This window comes from Oncorhynchus kisutch, linkage group LG10, assembly GCF_002021735.2.
Source record: "Oncorhynchus kisutch isolate 150728-3 linkage group LG10, Okis_V2, whole genome shotgun sequence".
In the NCBI taxonomy this organism is placed as follows: Eukaryota; Metazoa; Chordata; class Actinopteri; order Salmoniformes; family Salmonidae; genus Oncorhynchus; species Oncorhynchus kisutch.
Genome location: NC_034183.2, coordinates 35976405 through 35997913, shown reverse-complemented (window position 1 = coordinate 35997913; position 21509 = coordinate 35976405). Strand labels below are relative to the sequence as shown.

The 21509-nt window shown below is 41.6% G+C and overlaps 1 protein-coding gene across 3 annotated transcripts; it reads left to right on the top strand.

Annotated features, from left to right (window-relative positions):
- The first annotated feature begins 208 nt into the window (after positions 1 to 208).
- Positions 209 to 16614, top strand: LOC109898090 (leukocyte elastase inhibitor). Of its 3 annotated transcripts, none has more exons than XM_020492878.2 (7): positions 209 to 443; positions 5313 to 5495; positions 6607 to 6744; positions 7059 to 7176; positions 10432 to 10574; positions 10879 to 11046; positions 16015 to 16614. In XM_020492878.2, exons 2-7 carry the CDS (start codon positions 5331 to 5333, stop codon positions 16420 to 16422), a joined length of 1140 nt encoding a protein of 379 aa, XP_020348467.1. In that variant the 5' UTR covers positions 209 to 443; positions 5313 to 5330; the 3' UTR covers positions 16423 to 16614. The 3 variants fall into 3 exon arrangements, with proteins under 3 accessions (XP_020348467.1, XP_020348466.1, XP_020348468.1); XM_020492877.2 differs by lacking the exon at positions 209 to 443 and adding an exon at positions 3288 to 3591; XM_020492879.2 differs by lacking the exon at positions 209 to 443 and adding an exon at positions 3342 to 3591 and having other exon boundaries at positions 5317 to 5495.
- Positions 16615 to 21509: the final 4895 nt, after the last annotated feature.

Genomic DNA, 21509 nt, shown 5'->3' with positions numbered 1-21509 from the left:
GCCTAATAGTGTGTCAACATTTTAAGCTAAACAATCTGATCTGTTGCGTCAGCCACATTGCGTAAAAAAAGTATTTTGATGCTCGTGGTTGTATTAATTTGGGATCTATCGCATCCCACTGTTGTCCCAGACTATGTTTGGAATATTTATTTATCGCACGGAATAGAATAGGTCGACCTTTGTACTCTGGGGGATAGTAGATTGACATAGGCTTTTGCTGTTCGTTAGCCCGACTCATCTTGTTATGCTGATGAAAATTAAATGTGGACAATTCCTTCAATATCTTCAATATGCACTTCGGAATTGGATAAGGCCACGTGCAGTTGCGTCCCGGATGTGTCTGTCATCACTTCTGTCATCACTGTTGCATGTGAGAAAGACCCAATCATGTGATAGAGCACAGCACTCAGGGAGAAGGGCACAACCTCCACTGGACGCAAAAGGTATGGATTTTTTTAGGGTGCTTTACGATACGCAAAGTGAATGCCGCCGTGAAATTCTACGCATTATCAAGTGCTTGTCAACTTGTGAATGAGTGACTGATGTACATGTACAGCCTGCACAAAAAACAAAGTAGAGTTCATGCCTTTCAAGCGCCTTTTTTCAAATAATCATTAGTCACATCATGCAGCCTTACAGTGTATTAAAAATCTAAACATATAGCCCAACATTTGTAGAACAACTAAAGTTACATTTAGTAACTCTAAATTAAGCATATAGGAATACCTATTACTTTGTTCACCGCTCAACAAAGAATAGCCGCATGGACGCGCACTCAAATATTTTAGATTTTTTTTCAGCTTTGTTTAATTGTATTCTTCATACTAGAAAATAATGCCACGGAATTGTAAGCAAATATTGTCAGCTAAATTAACTAGTGTAGCCCACAGCCATTTGGCATAGCCAGATCAGGATCCAACATAAGGACAACTCAAGAGTATGCTATTCAGTTGTTCTGATATAGACTACATATTCTGCATATCATGCTTTTTTAGACCTGTCTGTCAAAAATAAATAATGGATTTATTGCGACGATGTAGGCTATATTACATGGATTTATTACTTTTTAATATGTAGATGTTCCAAATATGTGGAAGCCAGGAGATGCTAAATGTGTTTATGTTAGTTAACGGTCAATTACCATGAGAACGACAGTTATTTGCTTGACAATCACCGGCTGACGAAATTTTGTGGTCCCACAGCCCTATCTCTAAATGTCCTTGAGTGGCCCAGCCAGAGGCCGGACTTGAAACAGATCGAACATCTCAGGAGAGACCCATAATGGCCCATAATGACAAAGGAAAAAAACGTAAAAAAAAAAAAAAAGAAATATCACATTTACATAAGTATTCAGACCCTTTACTCAGTACTTTGTTGAAGCACCTTTGGCAGCGATTACAGCTTAGAGTCATCTTCGGTATGACACTACAAGCTTGGTACACCTGTATTTGGGGAGTTTCTCCCATTTTTCTCTGCAGATCCTCACAAACTTTGTCAGGTTGGATGAGGAGCGTTGCTGCACAGCTATTTTCAGGTCTCTCCAGAGATGTCCGGGCTCTGGCTGGGCCACTCAAGAACATTCAGGGACTTGCCCCGAAGCCACTCCTACGTTGTCATGACTGTGTGATTAGGGTCATTGTCCTGTTGGAAGGTGAACCTTCACCCCAGTCTGAGGTCCTGAGCACTCTGGATAAGGTTTTCATCAAGGATCTCCCTGTACTATGCTCTGTTCATCTTTCCCTTGATTCTGACTAGTCTCCCAGTCCCTGCCTCTGAAAAACATCCCCACAGCATGATGCTGCCACCACCATGCTTCACTGTAGGGATGGTGTCAGGTTTCCTCCAGACATGATGCTTGGCATTCAGGCCAAAGAGTTCAATCTTGGTTTCATCAGACCAGAGAATCATGTTTTTCATGGTCTGGGAGTCCTTTAGGTGCGTTTCGAAAACTCGATATGGTCTGTCATGTGCTTTTTACTGAGTGGCTTCCGTCTGGCCATTAAAGCCTGATTGGTGGAGTGCTGCAGAGATGCCAGGCTATGTCACAGACGGCCATGACCGGGAGACCCAAGGGGCGGCGCACAATTGGCCCAGCGTCGTCCGAGTTAGTGGAGGGTTTGGCAGGCTGGGATTTCCTTGTCCTTGTGGCAGGCCGGGTGCCTGCAAGCTGACTTTGGTCGCCAGCTAGACAGTGTTTCCTCTGACACAGTGCGGCTGACTTCCGGGTTAAGCGAGCAGTGTGTCGAGAAGCAGTGGAAGGTTCGTGTTTTGGAGGACATATGGCTCTCAACCTTCGCCTCTCCCGAGTCCTTAGAGGAGTTGCAGCGATGGGACAAGACTGTAACAACAAATTGGATATCACAAAATTGGGGAGAAAAAGGGGTAAAAGTTTAAATAAATAAAACATTTGATGGAGGCCACTGTGTTCTTGGGGACCTTCAATGCTACAATCATACCATCCGGTCTCAGAGCTCTATGGACAATTTCTTCACCCTCATGGTTTAGTTTTTGCTCTGACGTGCACTATGGGCTAACTAACTAACTATGGGCTGTTTAACTATTGAACTAACTATTCATTGTATTCTCACGCGTGAAGGTGCTGGAATTATTAGGGAATTAAGTCAAGGTCAGAAAGCGTCAGGGTTTTCCAACCCTCTCCTCGGCCCCCCCAGACAAATGTAACGCTAAACTGACACACCTTATTCAATAAATCAACTAATCATCAAGCCTTTGACTAACTGAATCTGGTGTGGCAGTTTCTGTCCCGCTGTCTGTATGTCCCCTTTCTGTCTGTCGGTTCCCTCATTTTGCTACTGTCGGGGAGCACGGGTGACCTCAGCCAAGAGAGAGAGAGAGAGAGAGAGGGGCAGAAAGGAAGGGCGGGGCGAGGTATTGATAGTGAGAATCAGTCATGTTTGTTCTGCATTGGTCACCATGGATTACCCCATTTGGAGTGACTGATAAGGCCGTCATTGTAAATAAGAATTTGTTCTTAACTGTCTTGCCTAGTTAAATAAAGGTTAGATATTTTTTTTAAAGTAAAAAATAAGAAAGAAAAGGCTGAAAACCAAAACGGGACTGAGACAGAAACTCACCCGCCTGCTACATGTTGAAGAAGACAGGAATGTATCCGAGAGAACAAAAGTCACCTGGCTTAATATTGATGGGAAATTCAAGGTGTGACTGGTAATGGCGTCTGTCTGCTCTGACTCTGCTTTGAAGTTGTGTATGTGTTAATCATTAAAGTCATCCTGAAATGTGGGTTCCCTGCTTGGACATCCTATATCTTAGTAGGGCAGGTACGGCAGAGGAACCAAAGTCCAGCAGGTAGGAGCCTAGTGAAAATGAACTCAGTCTTACTGACAATATCAATAGGCGAACTGACTTACGCAAAGTGGACAGGCCTGTATATTCAGTCCCCACCCAGTTTTATGGCTCGGTAGAGCAGTGCATAGCCTATATTAAAGGACGCACCAGATGACTTGGGCACGAGGCAAATTTCCGGGCTTATTTGCAGTTCTCTGTTGTTTCGTTTCTCTTTCACTGGAACAGTGCATGTCGGAGCTTTTCACACACAGAGAAGCAGAACGGGTAAGTGACAAATATTAGTCTTCCTAATCCCAATCACACTACAGTAGCATGATTTGTAGGCCTACACTTGTAGCCTACATGTATTTAGCTTTTAGCTGTTGAATATACGGTGCCTTCGGAAAGTATTCAGATCCCTTGACTTTTTCCACATTTTGTTACGTTACAGCCCGATTCTAAAATTGATTAAGTTTAAAAATAATAATAATAATCCTCAGCAATCTACACACAATACCCCATAATGAAAAAAGCGAAAACAGGTTGTTATACATTTTTGCAAATGTATAAAAAATGAAAAACAGAAATACCGATGCGTAAATATTCAGACCCTTTGCTATGAGACTTGAAATTGAGCTCAGGTGCATTCTGTTTCCATTGATCACTCTTGTGAGGCTGTGTGCTGCCAGGACAACAACCTCTCCCTCAACGTGATCAAGACAAAGGAGATGATTGTGAAAAACAGGAAAAAGAGGACCGAGCACGCCCCCATTCTCCCACAACGGGGCTGCAGTGGAGCAGGTTGAGAGCTTCAAGTTTCTTGGTGTCCACATCATCAACAAACTAACATGGTCCAAGCACACCAAGACAGTCATAAAGCGGGCACGACAAAACCTATTCCCCCTCAGGATATGGGTCCTCAGATCTCCTGAGGTTCTACAGCTGCATCATCGAGAGCATCCTGACTGGTTGCATCACTGCCTGGTATGGCAACTGCTCGGCCTCCGACCGCAAGGCACTACAAAGGGTAGTGCGAACGGCCTAGTACATCACTGGGGCCAAGCGTCCTGCCATCCAGGACCTCTATACCAGGCGGTGTCAGAGGAAGAACCCTAAAAATTGTCAAAACTCCAGCCACCCTCGTCATAGACTTTTCTCTCTGCTACCGCACGGCAAGTGGTACCGGAGTGCCAAGTCTAGGTCCAAAAGGCTTCTTAACAGCTTCAACCCCAAAGCCATAAGACTCCTGAACATCTAGTCAAATGGCTACCCAGACTATTTGCATTGCTCCCCCCCCTACACTCTTCACACCACTGCCACTCTCTGTTGTCATCTATGCATAGTCACTTTAATAACTCTACCTACATGTACATACTACCTCAACTAACCGGTGCCCCCACACATTGACTCTGTACCGGCACCCCCCTGTATATATTGTTATTTTTTACTGCTGCTCTTTAATTACTTGTTACTTTTATCTTTAATTCTATCTTTAAACCTACACTGTTGGTTAGGGGCCCGTAAGTAAGCATTTCACTGTAAGGTTGTATCTACACCTGTTGTATTCTGCGCATGTGACTAATAACATTTGATTTGATTTGAGATGCTTCTACAACTTGAATGGAGTTCACCAGTGGTATATTCAATTGACTGGACATGATTTAGAAAGGCACACACCTGTAGCAATTGGTATGTGAGGGTGAAAGAACACTGGGTTAAAATGAACAATAACATTCTGCCATGGAATCTATTTCGCTATTGTCAATGTCATTGAGTAGCCTATACAGTGTAGGCCCAAACTAGAGTGAATTGGATCAGAATTCATGCAGGATCAATGATAACTTGATTTCCACAATTAAATAGATTAGTGATGGGGAGATGTGTGGAGTAGATTTTGGTCACATGAGATGCTCCAAAACGTCATATTGTCACATTAAAATCAGTGTAGATCTGATGATCTGATTAGTCTGCATATGTCAAACAATACTGTAATGTCCTTTCTTCAGACAGATCAGTCATCAGCCATGGCTTCTATCAGCAGCTCTAACACAGCCTTTGCCTTGGAGCTGTACCGCACTCTGGGTCAGACCAACACAGGGAATGTCTTTATCTCCCCCTTCAGTATCAGCTCAGCTCTGGCCATGGTCTACCTGGGAGCTAAAGGAGACACAGCTACTCAGATGGCAAAGGTAACGCACACATACTCAGATACACAGACATGGGCAAATGCACACACACACACACAGATACGCACTGAGAGAGATAAACACACATACACACCCTTAAAGTAGGCTACATGTAACGTAGATCGAAGACATGACTAACTCTGACTATTGCTACTCAACTTGTACTTTGGAACGTACCACAGCAGTATCTACGTACGTATCACTGTCCAGCTAGTTACCATGGAGAGGGCTATAAACCCACAGGTTACTTTTTCCCAAATGGCACCCTATTCCCTATATAGTGCACTACTTTTGACCAGGGCCCATAGGGCTATAGGCAGGGAATAATAGGGTGCCATATGGGACGCATTTACATTTCCATTTACAGTAGCATATTACACCATAACAATTTCTTTGTGTGCGAGATGTACACTGCTCTTTATCTGCACACAGTCCAAGCTTGATTTAGTCACCTTTATTCATTTCATCATCATAACCCAAAGGGTTGCAAAGGGAGGGTATATTACCGATAACTTTCTAAGTTTACCAGTAAACTACCAGAATTTAGGAAACTTGGGTATGATTTAGACATTTTAATAATGTAAAATATATAAATTAATAAAAAATAAGAGGATTTTAAAATGTTTTTAAAAAATTGACAAAGCTGTAAAATATTATTCTAAATATAGAATACTTGTTGAGTAGCGTTCATTCGTATTTAATATGAGGAGTTCAGCATTAAATATTTTTATACTCTTTTATTTATTTTGCTATGTCAACATGTCTTTGTTGTAAATGTTTTGGCACTTAACTGGTGGCAGTTGTGAAAAAAGTTGAAAATGATTCCATTGTTAATTAGAATTTGTTTTTTAAATTAATTACGCTATTTTCTCATAGTTTATCCATTAGAAACTCATGGACAACATGGACACAGATATAAAAAAGAATATTTTGTACGAATACATTTTTTAAAAGTTATTCAAGTATACAGTATTTACCAAAGTTACCATCAATTGCAATAGATTAACTGTAAATGACCACAAATTCTGGTGACTTTGGTAAATGATCAGTTGTTTTGCAACCCTAACCACCATTATCATCACTTTAACCATCTTTCCTCTCTGAATTTTCCTAGGTTCTGTCATTCAACTTGACTAAAGACATCCACACAGATTTCCAGACACTCAATGGAGAAATCAACTCTCCCTCTGCATCTTACATCCTGAAACTGGCCAATCGCCTGTATGGAGAGAAGACCTGCAACTTCCTGACTGTGAGTTTCACTATAAACTATACTTTTCAAGCAAGTAGCAAGTAACAGCCACACTACCACTTTACAGTCTACTAATCTATACAATCTTTTCACATTTACGGATATGCTGAGGTAATAATTACATACCCGATGTTCTCTAGTAATACTAGTCCTGTGCGAATAGGGCTTTATTGAAACAGACAACAGACTGGCTGTGCTATTACTGTCCCCTGTAGTTCTACTGTGTTTCCCTATATGCTTATTGAACTGTTCTCTCTGCTGTATTGGTTTTACTGTCCTCTATATGCTAATTGAACTGTTCCACTCTGCTGTAGGAGTTTTTAGAATCCACCCACAAGTTCTACCATGCAGACATGAAGGCAGTGGATTTCCTCGGAGCAGCAGAGGAGGCCAGAGGAGAGATCAATGGCTGGGTGGAGCAGCAGACAGCAAGTATGATCATTCAACATATCAATCAATCATTCAGTTAATCAATCACATACAGTAACAAGTTGGGACACACCTACTCATTCCAGGGGGTATCTTATTTTTTCTGTTTTCTACATTGGAGAATAATAGTGAAGACATCAAAACTATGAAATTACACATATGGAATCATGTAGTAACCAAAAAAGTGTTAAACAAAATATTTTAGATTTCAGATTCTTCAAAGTAGCCACCATTTGCCTTGATGGCAGCTTTGCACACTCTTGGCATTCTCTCAACCAGCTTCATTAGGTAGTCAACTGGAATGCATTTCAATTAACAGGTGTGACTTGTTAAAAGTTCATTTGGAATTTCTTTCCTTCTTAATGCATTTGAGCCAATAAGTTGTGTTGTGACAAGGTAGGGGTGGTATACATAAGATAGCCCTATTTGGTAAAAGACCAAGTCCATACAGAGCCTTGCAAAAGTATTCATCCCCCTTGACGTTTTTCCTATTTTGTTGCATTACAACCTGTAATTTAAATGGATTTTTATTTGGATTTCGTGTAATGGACATACACAAAATAGTCCAAATTGGTGAAGTGAAATGAAAAATGTTAAATTAAAAAAAAACGGAAAAGTGGTGCGTGCATATGTATTCATCCCCTTTGCTATGAAGCCCCTAAATAAGATCTGGTGCATCCAATTACCCTCAGAAGTCACATAATTAGTTAACTAAAGTCCACCTGTATGCAATCTAAATGTCACATGATCTCAGTATATATACACCTATTCTGAAAGGGCCTAGAGTCTGCAACACCACTAAGCAACACCACTTACTCTTTGGCCATCAAGAAAACGCTATGTCTGGCACAAACCCAACACATCTCATTACCACGAGAACACCACCCCCACAGTAAAGCATGGTGGTGGCAGCATCATACTGTGGGGATGTTTTTCATTGACAGGGACTGGGAAACTGGTCAGAATTGAAGCAATGATGGATGGTGCTAAATAGAGGGAAATTCTTGAGGGAAGCTTGTTTCAGTCTTCCAGAGATTTGAGACTGGGACGGAGGTTCACCTTCCAGCAGGAAAATTACCCTAAGTATACTGCTAAAGAAACACTTGAGTGGTTTAAGGGGAAACATTTAAATGTATTGGAATGGCCTAGTCAAAGCCCAGACCTCAATCCAATTGAGAATCTATGGTATTACTTAAAGATTGCTGTACACCAGCGAAACACATCAAACTTGAAGGAGATGGAGCAGTTTTGCCTTGAAGAATGGACAGAAATCCCAGTGACTAGATGTGCCAAGCTTATAGAGACATACCCCAAGAGACTTGCATCTGTAATTGCTGCAAAAGGTGCTGTACAAAGTATTGACTTTGGGGGGGATGAATAGTTATGCACACTCAAGATTTCATTTTTATTTCTTGTTTGTTTCACAATAAAACATATTTTGCATCTTTAAAGTGGTAGGCATGTTGTGTAAATCAAATGATACAAACCCCCCAGAAATCAATTTTAATTCCAGGTTGTAAGGCAACAAAATAGGAAAAATGCCAAGGGGGTGAATACTTTCGCAAGCCACTGTATTATGGCAAGAACAGCTCAAATAAGCAAAGAGAAATGACAGTCCATCATTACTTTAAGACATGAAGGTCAGTCAATCCGGAAAATGTCAAGAACTTTGAAAGTTTCTTCAAGTGCAGTCGTAAAAACCATCAAGCTCCATGATGAAACTAGCTCTCATGAGGACTGCCACAGGAAAGGAAGACCCAGAGTTACCTCTGCTGCAGAGAATAATTTAATTAGAGTTAACTGCACCTCAAATGCTTCACAGAGTTCAAGTAACATACACATCTCAACATCAAATGTTCAGAGGAGACTGCGTGAATCAGGCCTTCATGCTCAAATTGCTGCAAAGAAACGACTACTAATGGACACCAATAAGAAGAAGAGACATTTTTCAAAGTCTCGGGCCTAACAACACCAGTGCCTATAATCTGGTTCAGGTTATTAATCAACCTACCAAGGTGTTTACAAACACTACAGGAACAAGATCATCCCCATGTATCTTTCACATTTTTACTAATACTGTAGAACTTTGTTCTAAAGCTGTATCCGTACCCATTGGATGCAGTGATCAAGATATAGTGGCTATATTCAGGAAAGTTCCAACAGCTGGGCCTAAAATAGTGTATAAGAGATCCTGCATTTTGCAGCGATACGCCATCCCATCTGGTTTGCTCTTAGTGGGACTATCATTTGTTTTTCAAAAGGACAATGACCCCAAACACACCTCCAGGCAGTGTAAGGGCTATTTGACCAAGGAGAGTGATGGAGTGCTGCATCAGATTACCTGGCCTCCACAATCACATGACCTCAACCCATTTGAGATGGTTTGGGATGAGTTGGACCACAGAGTGAAGTAAAATCAGCCAGCAAGTGCTCCTCATGTGTGGGAACTCCTTCAAGACTGTTGGAAAAGAATGCCAAGAGTGTGCAAAGCTGTCATCAAAGCAATGGGTGGCTACTTTGAAGAATCTAAAATCTCAAATATAGTTAGATTTGTTTAACACTTTTTTGGTTAATACATGATTCTATATGTACTATTTCATAGTGTTGATGTCTTCACTATTACTCTACAATGTAGACAATAGTAAAAATAAAGAAAAACCCTTGAATGAGTAGGTGTGTCCAAACTTTGGACTGGTACTGTATATTGTCTAAATTGGGAAATATGTAGTGCAATACAGGGAGGAAAAAACACAACATAAATACAACAACATTAGATTAGATTAAAGAAGCAGCTAATGGGGATCCATGATAAATACAAATGAAAAAATATATGAACGTTTGAACATCTTGAAGAACAATCTAGCCTTAATGGCCATGTACAGCCAGAAGAGAACTGGCCACCCCTCAAAGCCTGGTTCCTCTCTGGGTTTCTTCCTAGATTCCTGCCTTTCTAGGCTGTTTTTCCTGCCACCATGCTTCTACATCTGCCATGCTTGCTGTTTAGGGTGTTAGGCTGGGTGTCTGTATAAGCACTTTGTGACATCTGCTGATGTAAAATGGGCTTTATAAATAACTTTTGATTGATTGAACCATCAGATCTGTAACTAGGATCAGCTAACATGGAACTCAACATGAATAAATAAATGTGTCTTTGCTTAAATGACATTAGAACTATATGGTACTTCTTGTTTTAGAGTTGCTTTTGGTTTAGATTGTTTCATTTCGTGTGTGTACGTGCATGTGTGTTTGCGTTTACAGATAAAATCAAAGATCTGCTGAAGCCGGGGACAGTCAGTGCTATGACAAGGTTGGCTCTAGTCAACGCCATCTACTTCAAAGGAAACTGGCTGAATCGATTTGACCAAAAAGACACCAAAGAGATGCCCTTCAAACTAAACCAGGTCAATATTGTCAATAATATTTAGATAGATATCTATGCTGAGTAATTCAATAATGGAATTATAATATAATTATATACTACACTACTAGAAGATATGATGAAAATGTATATTAAACCAAAAACAATTCAAAAGCTAACTTTAAATGGGCCTTATTTATAGCAATGGTACAGGCAAAGATTTGACATGTGTGTGTCATCCAAGAGACAAAACAAACCTTCAAGTTACACTGTATAGGCCTATTGGGAATTATATGGTGGTCAGATGAACTCATTCTCCTTGTCTGTTATATTCTGTGATTTTTCAGAATGAAAGCAAGCCAGTTCAGATGATGCACCAGATGAAGAAGTTCCCCTTTAACTACGTCCCAGACTATAACCTCCAGATCGTGGAGCTTCCGTATGTGGACGAGGAGCTCAGTATGTTTGTCCTGCTACCTGAGGAGGCCACTGATGGATCTGATCCCCTAGTGAAGGTATACACAACCTCCTGTATCCTTTTCACACTACTGAAGCAACCCTTACTAATGAGCCATGTTACAAATCCCACAAAGTGGGTTAACCCTATTGGCTCGATGCGTAGGGGAGGTTTGCCTTTCATGCCAGCAACCCGGGTTCGCTTCGCTGTCATCTTTGAGAAGTTACGTTTTTGAAATGACATGGCGCTGTAGACTTAAGAGTCATTAAGAGCTGTTATAGCATAACTTACTTATTGGCATACAGGCCTACTTCAATATACAGTATATCAATCAATCATTAGTTAATTTGTGCGTGTCATCACATGTCTTACATGTCTTTAAATGCATTCAAGCATTTTAGTTATAAAATGAAATAACAAAGGGAGCCATAAATATTTAAACAATGAATAAACCTCAACATGTCGGCTAAAGCGATTGAATTCAGGAATGCATTTGACGGTTTTTAATATTAAGAAAATATGGCGCTGTACAACGTGACCGGTCGGGAGTAGGCCTAGGCTACTAAGTGACTGCGAGTGAAGAGCAAAATAATCCTAACATTTCCCACCCTAATTGTAGGCTAACCAATACCCAAACAGAGATAAAATTAAAAAATTAAATCTCATTGATTTATCAAGCCCAGTCCCCATGCTTGTCTCAGAGCAGCACAACATGGTGCTGAAATACTACACGTGGGTAGGCTATTGCTTCAAATCGTATTATAACAATTGGATGACTTTGGGAGTTTCAGTAAGCAACAATGTTTTGCCTTCTTTAGCCTACTTTAGCCTTCCTATATTTCTGTTATTCAGTGATATTTATTCCCATAGTCATTTGTTATGGATCCATCCAGATGTGGTTAGAAAACAGTGCATTTGGTGGGCTATGCAAAAGTATGGGAGAGGTGACATGCCTCGCAAACATCCATTACTACATTTAAAGTCCCTAAACTCGGCAAGTGTCCCTACCCCCTACCCTCTTTTCCTATTGTCCAGCTGATAGCCTATCAAGGGTGGAAGGCTTCTTTTGTATTAAATACATTTTTGAATTACAGTCATTTACCATTCTCATTCTCGGAGTGTAAACGTTGTTAACAACCTGCTACACTTGTCTCCAACTGTTAATCAACTGTATTCTAAAAAATAAAAACATAGGATCTACAGTGGTACAAATATATTATTGAATTGTGTTTTAAAAAACTGTTTTAAAATGAATATGTTTACTAGGCTACTGTGCAGTCTGACGAAACCAACAGGGCAATGAGAATAGACAACAGAAGCAGGAACAGCATAGGGCTGATTGACTTACTCATTCCTGGCTTTCGTTCAAAATAAGTTATATTATTAAAACAGCGTCTGGTGCTCTCTAATGTGTGGATAGGCCACTGGGAGTAAACGGATACTGTACTGCACTCTGGTCAAAGAGTGATGACAGACACAGAAGACCAGTCTAGGAGTTTAATGATGAACCAGAGTATACATGTGGTCTGTGTACAGAGGGAAACAGGATACAAGAAATAGAAAATGACTACAATGTAAATCCAATAAACACTAATGTCAACAATCTCTATACACAATTGACAATAAGAGAAAAATAACACACCACAGTTCCTCTCAAGATAATTAACATTACAGTTACACCAACGGGTAGGCTAATCACACAATTGTACAAAGTGGTAAGGGAACTGGTGAAGAAAGTTACATACACATTTCTTGTATTTCCATATAGCAACAGGAATATTATAAAAGTGAAATAAGTATTTGTTCTGACTTACATTTTGTCAAAAATGCACAAATATCCTTGCAAATGAAAATAGTCTGATCTCCACAAAAGCCAAACTAACTAAGAAATACATTTAGTTTGTTGCCATGGTGAATAATCCAATAATAATTGGGAGGACACATAAAAGGAAACATCAAAGAGTTTACCGGAATCTCGAAATGAAAAGACTGGCAGATCAATAAAATGTCATTGTAAATCTTACATTTACATTTAGAGGATTCTAAATTAATATCTAAGGGGCTTTTATACAATTATAATGCAGGGTTAATAATAAATGAATATGTTTGTAGGGGTTGATACATTTTTGTTGTTGGGGCAAATCTGTTTTTAGAGTACTTAAACATTGTAAGTTTGCCCATTTTGGCCCTTAGGCTACACTTTAGAATAGGACTCAACTCTAACTGACCGCACTATCTATCGGTAGTCTAAACTGTGGCACAAATTTGGGGATTTTTCACACCTAGCCAAGCTATTAGAGTATCCTTTTGCGAAAAACAAGTGTTAGAAAACATTTTTTCAAAATTCCTCCAGCTGTATATAACTACTGTAAATAAAAACAGCATCTACAGTGGTACAAATAAATTATTGAATTAGATTTTTCTTCAACTGTTTTCAAATGTATGTTTATTAAGCTACTGTGCAGTCTGACAAGTAAACACAGCCTACAGTACATAGTAAACATGGTAAAGGGCCTAATTCCTTACGTAAGGGAGAGCAGGCCATGTCCAGACTTTCTCTGTGACCTCAAGTTCTCATTAACTCTGTCTTTAATGCTTTTTCGTGTTCCATCAGTCAAGGACAGAAACTTCTGAGACACACCCGGAGGTTCACTGGTAAGCCACATTTGTCTCGGGATCCATCCCAGTTGGTATTCTGTGTCCACTCGTGGTATCTCTCTTTGGTTACACATCCTTGAAATAGCAGAACAGCATAACGGTCCGGACGGCCCTTGCTGTGCCTGGTGAGCAGTTCGTCAAGTTTTCTTGTCAGAAGAGGAATGGAAATGTCAGTGTGAACCGACGACCTGACGAACCCACCATGTATGTTGACTCTGCCGGTCAGAGGTGGAGTTCCAGAGCTCACAGGTGTGCCTGGCATGGATTGTGACTCCATCTCGTTCCTCGCCCTCTTCAACGTGTCATTCTCCACCTGACTCTCCGCCAATACCGCCTGGCTCTGGACCAATGGATCAGTTGTCGCCCGCATCTCTCGTATCCCTCAGAGAATGTTTCTCTTTCTGCTGGTCTGCCTTCAATGACTTCATCTCGGTCTTCAAAGTTTGAATCTGATCCATGTGCATCTTCATCAGATGAGCCGAATGGTACAGCTCTGAGCCCACCATCGATTACAGTGGCCTATGGAATATACGGTAGATACATTAATATTAAAAGTGACTACAAACACGCAAATGCTGCGTACAGAAACCCATTTTAAGAATCTAGCTAAACTAACCACTTTTTTGGGAACCAATGTTTTTTCTGTTGTCTGTTGTCCAGCTCTTTGTCCATTGATCTCCATGGATGGTTGGGTCGGTTGAGAATGACCAGGATCTCTATTCATTTAAGTGAGCAGATTATGTCTTTCAGGGGGAACGGAAAATCTACTGGAGACATTTAAAAAATACTGTTAGACTTGGGGATTATGTAGCTGAGATATACAGTAGTTGAAATGAACATCTACATTTTGAATTAGTATTTTTATCATTATTTTATTGACAAAAGCATAAAGATGTTGATGAACAAATACTGTACTGTACAAATACTGTACTCCCTCCAATTTAGAGGATTGGAGGATTCTAAATTTAGATCTAAGGGCCTTTTTCGTTAGGGCAAATCTGGTCTGTGAGAATATCTAAGGGGATTTTATATAATTAGAATGCAGGGTTAATAATAATCGCTGGATAACAGATCGGCTTCTGTCTTCAATATAATCATTAAGTCAGAAGATTAAACCCATAGGTTTTAGGCCTGCAATAGTGTATAATAATCCATGCCTTCTGGGAATGTAAAAAATTTGAATTTTGGCTGTTAGAAGTACTAAAATCAACCAATGTCAGCCTTTAAATGCTTTATTATCCAAATGTTTAAAGTGTGTGTGGGTGACGGAGAGAAACAAAATGGTGCAGTTTGAGGCCATGAGGCGGAGGGTGACGCAGTGCTGGAGATAAAATAAATGAGAAGGGAAAAAAAGCTGGAAAAGTAAAGCTAGCAACATGTGTCTGATTATTCATTATGAATACGATTGATTTTGTTTATATTCTTCATTGCAACCACAATGTCACGAATAATTGAACACACACAACATGAGCAGATTAACTTGGTCCAAACAGTCAGAACATTTATTTTTAAAGACTATCAGAAAGAGTGTTGGTACTTATTTATTTTGATCCAAAGCCATGAATGAGTGAGTCACTCAGCTTTATACTGACAAAATGCTGACTCTTTCATTCCGTTTCTTCTTCACATCAGCAAAGAAGGACTCCGTGTTTCAGAAACTCACTTCATATAGAGGGGCTATCACTCTTTCCCACGGTGGTAAATAAAGCCCGTTTTTTATTTAGAATTATTTATTTCTGTTTTCAGAGAGAGAGAAACCAAAAGCCCACCCTGCCTATTTTTCTTTTTTATCGTCAGTCGATGGTCCTGGAGTTAAGTTCTCTCTTAACTCCAGGACCACCAACAGTTTTTTTTGCCTGATTGCAGGCCTCTAGTGCCAGAGAAGAGAGACTCTCAGACTGTAAATATTTCCATACATTTTTCAAAAAGACAGTCAATTTGTGCCACAGTTTAGACTACCGAGAGATCAGCGTTCTAATTTCCCCTTGTGATAGTGTGGTGCAATGACAGAATCTACCACTAACGGTCACGGCCTAAGCTCTGAACTTTTAAAGAAGAACCACTGTGACAGCATTCCATGCGTTAGTTTTGTTTCCCTGGTTTCCAAATGCTAGCGTTTTAGCATTTGTGGCAAAATCCAATGCAAGTCATGGTACCTATATTAGCATTTTCCACGCATCATTTGCCACTAGGTGGTGGACTTGGCTCAGGCCTGGGTAGGCTGCTGAAAATCCCACTACTAGAGTATCATCTATCATCTGTATGAGTGTCAATGCTGCTACTCGTCTCTACACTGATTGGGTTTTAACTGTGTGTGTTTCACCTTCTTTCTATACTGACTGGGTTTTAACTGTATGTACCATTTTAGCTGGAGAGAGAGCTGACCATGGAGAAACTGGACGAGTGGACCAGCAGGGACAACATGGACACGGGCACAGAGGTCATAGTTCACCTTCCCAAGTTTAAATTGGAGGAGGACTACGAGCTGAACGAGCCCCTGACCCAGCTGGGCATGAAGGACGTGTTTGAGGGGGGCAGGGCCGACCTGTCTGGGATGAACGGGGAGGGGGGGCTCTTCCTGTCTACGGTGGCCCATAAGGCCTTTGTGGAGGTGAACGAGGAGGGGACGGAGGCTGCCGCCGCCACTGCTGGGATAATAGCGTTCTGTATGATCCGAGAGGAACACTTCACAGCTGACCATCCCTTCCTTTTCTTCATCCGGCATAACAAGAGCAAAAGCATCCTCTTCCTCGGCAGATTCTCCTCTCCTCAGTAGAAGACTGGTTAAAAAAGCATAGAGAAGATTTAATTTAATTTATAACATTTATTTGACAGGGACAAATGAACATCATTCAACATTTCTGTAAATGTGGCAGATTTAGTAAGCTAGCTAGTAGCTAGTTCCATCAGCCCTTGATTGAATCCGCTATAAAAAAATATATTTGAAAAATAAAGGAAAATGTCTATATTTGTCTGTTTGAAAAGTATCATTGTGTGCGATCTTGGTTCCCTTTTACACTTATTTTGACAACAGAGCAATCTGGGATTCAAATAACAAGGGGGAGGGGTAAACAGCTGAGAGTTGGGTCTGGAGAAATGTAGTCAAGTAGCCTTGCACAAGCTGATAAGACTGCTCATCGGCGCTGGAGCCCATCTTCTGTTTCTGTAGCGTGAGGCAGATTGTATACCCCCTGGACAGGACACTAGTCTATTGCAGGGACTTACCCCAATCTGTCTACATAATGCTGAGAGCTAAGCAAATATGCACTGGGTACTATTTTTACAGTCCTTGGTATGACTCGGCCGGGGATAGAGCCACTCAAAACACAAGGTCTCTGAAATGATTGAACAAATGCAACCACTCAAATACATAGGCAGAGCTATAGATGCAAGGACTGACCATCCATTTTTAACCATGTTTTGAAGCTGTGTTTGTTTACAATACCATAACAGAGTTGAACTAAACTAATGAGAAGGATGTATGAGATGTATTCAAAAATCAATGGCTATACAGTGCATTCGAAACATATCCAGACCCCACATTTTGTTATGTTACAATCTTATTCTGAAATGAATTAAATTTGTTTTTTCCCCTTATCAATCTGCACACATTACCTCATAGTGAAAGCATTATTCATTTTTTGCAAATTTATTTAATCGAAAAAATAAAAATACCTTATTTTAAAAATAAGTATTTACACACTTTGCGAAATTGAGCTCAGGTGCATCCTGTTTCATTGATCATTCATGAGATGTTTCTACAACTCAGTCCACCTGTGGTAAATTTAATTGATTGGACATGATTTGGAAAGGCCGACACCTGTCGATGTAAGGTCCCACAGTTGACAGTGCATGTCAGAGCAAAAACCAAGTCATGAGGTCGAAGGAATTGTCTGTAGAGCTCTGAGACAGGATTGTGTTAAGGCACAGATTTGGGGAAGGGTACCAAAAAATGTCTGCAGCATTTAAGGTCTCCAAGAACACAGTGACCTCCATCATTCATAAATGGAAGAAGTTTGGAACCACCAAGACTCTTCCTAAAGCTGGCCGCCCGACCAAACTGAGCAATCGGTGGAGAAGGGCCTTGGTCAGGGAGGTGACCAAGTACCCAAATGGTCAGTCTGATAGAACTCCAGTGTTTATCTGTGGAGATGGGGAAACCTTCCAGAAGGACAATCAGCACTGCAGTACTCCACCAATCAGGCCTTTATGGTAGAGTGGCCAGATCGAGCCACTCCTCAGTAAAAGGCACATGGCAGCCCGCTTGGAGTTTGCCAAAAGGCACCTTGTGCTCGGGTGCATCGTGTTTTCGGCAGGAAAAGGAAGGAAGCACCTTGTTTCTCAGATTCTCTGGTTGGAAGAAAACAAGATTGAACTATTGTGACAGATCCTTGATGAAAACCTGCTCCAGAGCACTCAGAACCTCAGACTGGGGCGAATGTTCACCTTCCAACAGGACAACGACGCTAAAGACACAGCCAAGACAATGCAGGAGTGGCTTTGGGACAAGTCTCAATGTCCTAGCCAGAGCCCAGACATGAACCCTATCGAACATCTCTGGAGACCTGCAAATAGCTGTGCAGCGATGCTGCCCATCCAACCTGACAGAGCTTGAGAGGATCTGCAGAGAAGAATAGGAGAATCTCCCCAAATACAGGTTTTGCCAAGCTTGTAGCGTCATACCCAAGAAGACGAGGCTGTAATTGCTGCCAAAGGCGAGGCTGGCTGAGGCTGTAATTGCTACAAAGTACTGAGTAAAGGGTCTGATACCTTACTTGTAAACACATTTACATAAGTTATCAAGATGGCACCGAAGAACATGGCTGACATTTTACATTCTCCCAACCAATTGTGCATTTTATTTTTTGCATTTTGTCTAACTTATTTATACTTATTGGGTACATAATGTTTCTGCTACCGTCTCTATGACCGAAAAAAACTTCTAGACATCAGAAAAGCGATTACTCACAGTGGACTGGAAGAAACTTTTTCCTTTAATAAGTCCGACGAGACTTACGGGAACAGGCCCAGATCCACACCTTTTGCGTGAAGAAAAGACACCAGAAAAGGGAACACAGATCGGGGATCCTTCTGAGAAGCCGAAGGCGAGCGAGTAAACTCCCAATGTCTTCCATTCTCCTTGCTAATGTGCAATCGTTAGAAAATAAAATTGATGACCTACTATTAAGATTATCCTACCAACGGGACATTAAAAACTGTAACATCTTATTTTTCACCGAGTCGTGGCTGAACGAACAAACGGACAATATAGAGCTGGCGGGGTTTTCCATGCACCGGCAGAACAGAGACGCTACCTCTGGTAAAACGAGGGGTGGGAGTGTGTCTCTATGTCAATAACAGCTGGTGCGCAATGTCTAATATTAAAGAATTCTCGAGGTATAGCTCGCCTGAGGTAGAGTACCTTATGATAAGCTGTAGACCACACTATCTACCAAGAGAGTTCTCATCTGTACTTTTCGTAGCTGTCTATTTACCACCGCAAAGCGAAGCTGGCACTAAGACGACTCTCAACCAACTCTATAAGGCCATAAGCAAAGAAGAAAACGCTCACCCAGAAGCAGCGCTCCTAGTGGCCGAGGACTTTAATGCAGGCAAACAAATCCGTTTGACCACATTTCTACCAGCATGTCACATATGCAACCAGGGGGGGAAGAAATCCTAGACCACCTTTACTCCAAACACAGAGATGCATGCAAAGCTCTCCCCCGCCCTCAATTTGGCAAATCTGACCACAATTATATCCTCCTGATTCCTGCTTACAAGTAAAAACTAAAGCAGGAAGTACCAGTGACTCGCTCAATACGGAAGTGGTCAGCTGATGCGGATTTGCTAGCACAGACTGGAATATGTTAAGAAATCCCACTATTCCCTCAGACGAACCATCAAACAAGGAAAGCATCAAGTCAGGATTAAAAATGAATCCTACTACACCGGCTCTGACGCTGGTCGGATGTGGCAGGGCTTGAAAAATATTACGGACTACAAAGGGAAACCCAGACGCGAGCTGCCCATTGACGTGAGCCAACCAGATGAGCAAAATGCCTTTTATGCTCTCTTCGAGGCAAGCAACAATGAAGCGTGCACGAGGGCACCAGCTGTTCTGGATGACTATGTGATAACACTCTCGGTAGCCGATGTGATCACAACCTCAGATCCACAGATGACGCAATCTCAATCGCACTCCACACCGCACTTTCTCACCTGGACAAAAGGAACACCTATGTGAGAATGCTGTTCATCGACTATAGCTCAGCATTCAACACCATAGTGCCCACAAAGCTCATCACTAATCACTAAGGACTGGGACTAAACACCTCCCTCTGCAACTGGATCCTGGACTTCCTGACGCGCTGCCCCCAGGTGGTAAGAGTAGGCAACAACACATCTGCCACGCTGATCCTTAACACTGGGGCCCCCCAGGGGTGTGTACTTAGTCCCCTCCTGTATTTCCTGTTTACCCACGACTGCGTGGCCAAACACTACTATAACACCATCATTAAGTTTGCTGACAATGCAACAGTGGTAGGCCTGATCACCGACAACGATAAGACGGCCTATAGGGAGGAGGTCAGAACTGGCAGTGTGGTGCCAGGACAACAACCTCTCCCTCAATGTGAGCAAGACAAAGGAACAGATTGTGGATTACAGGAAAATGCGGGCTTAACAGGCCCCCATTAACATCGATGGGGCTGTAGTGGAGCGGTTTGAGATTTAAAAGTTCCTTGGTGTCCACATCCCCAATGAACTATCATGGTCCAAACATGCCAAGTCAGTCGTGAAGAGGGCACAACAAAACCTTTTCCCCCTCAGGAGACTAAAAAGATTTGGCATGGGCCCCCAGATCCTCAAAGGTTATACAGCTGCACCATCAAGAGCATCCTGACCAGTTGCAACACCGTCTGGTATGGCAACTGCTCGGCATCTGACTGTAAGGCTCTACAGAGGGTAGTGCGAACGGCCCAGTACATCACTGGGGCCAAGCTTCCTGCCATCTAGGACCTATATAATAGGCAGTATCAGAGGAAAGCCAATAGAATTGTCAGAGGCTCCAGTCACCAAGTTATAGACTGTTTTCTCTGCTACCGCATGGCAAGCGGTACCGGAGCGCCAAAGTCTAGGACAAAAAGGCTCCTCAACAGCTTCTACCCCCCCAAGCCATGAGACTGCTGAACAATTCATAAAAACCGCCAACGGATAATTTACATTGACCCCCCCACTCCTTGTACACTGCTGCTACTCGCTGTTTGTTTATTACCTATGCATAGTCACTTCGCCCCCACCTACATGTACAGGTTACCTCAACTAGCCTGTACCCCTGCACACTGACTCGGTACCCCCTGTATATAGCCTTGTTATCGTTATTCTTCTTGTGTTACTTTTTATTTTATCCTACTTGATAAATATTTCCTTCTTCTTGAACTGCACTGTTTAAGGGCTTGTAAGTAAGCATTTGACGGTAGTCTACACTTGTTGTATTGGGCGCATGTGGCAAAAAAAGTTTGATTTTGAGTGTCTATAATTTGGATGGGTTCGGACGCATTCAGACTTTGTGTCGCTGGCAACAGCTTTGGCCACTATCTTCTCGTAATTATTACTTGTCATTACATTGTGTTCACAATAGACCCAATACAGCATTATGGAGTTGCTTCCTGGTTCACACAACTCCCTCCAACTACAGTACACAGGACAGTATTCCCAAAAGCAAACACTATAGGGTGGACGTATTTAATGCTTACCCTACGAGGTCTGGAGCCTGCTGGTTCGGTTCTACCTGATAATTAATTGCAACCGTCTGGTGTCCCAGGTCTAAATCAGTCCCTGATTCGAGGGGAACAATAAGTT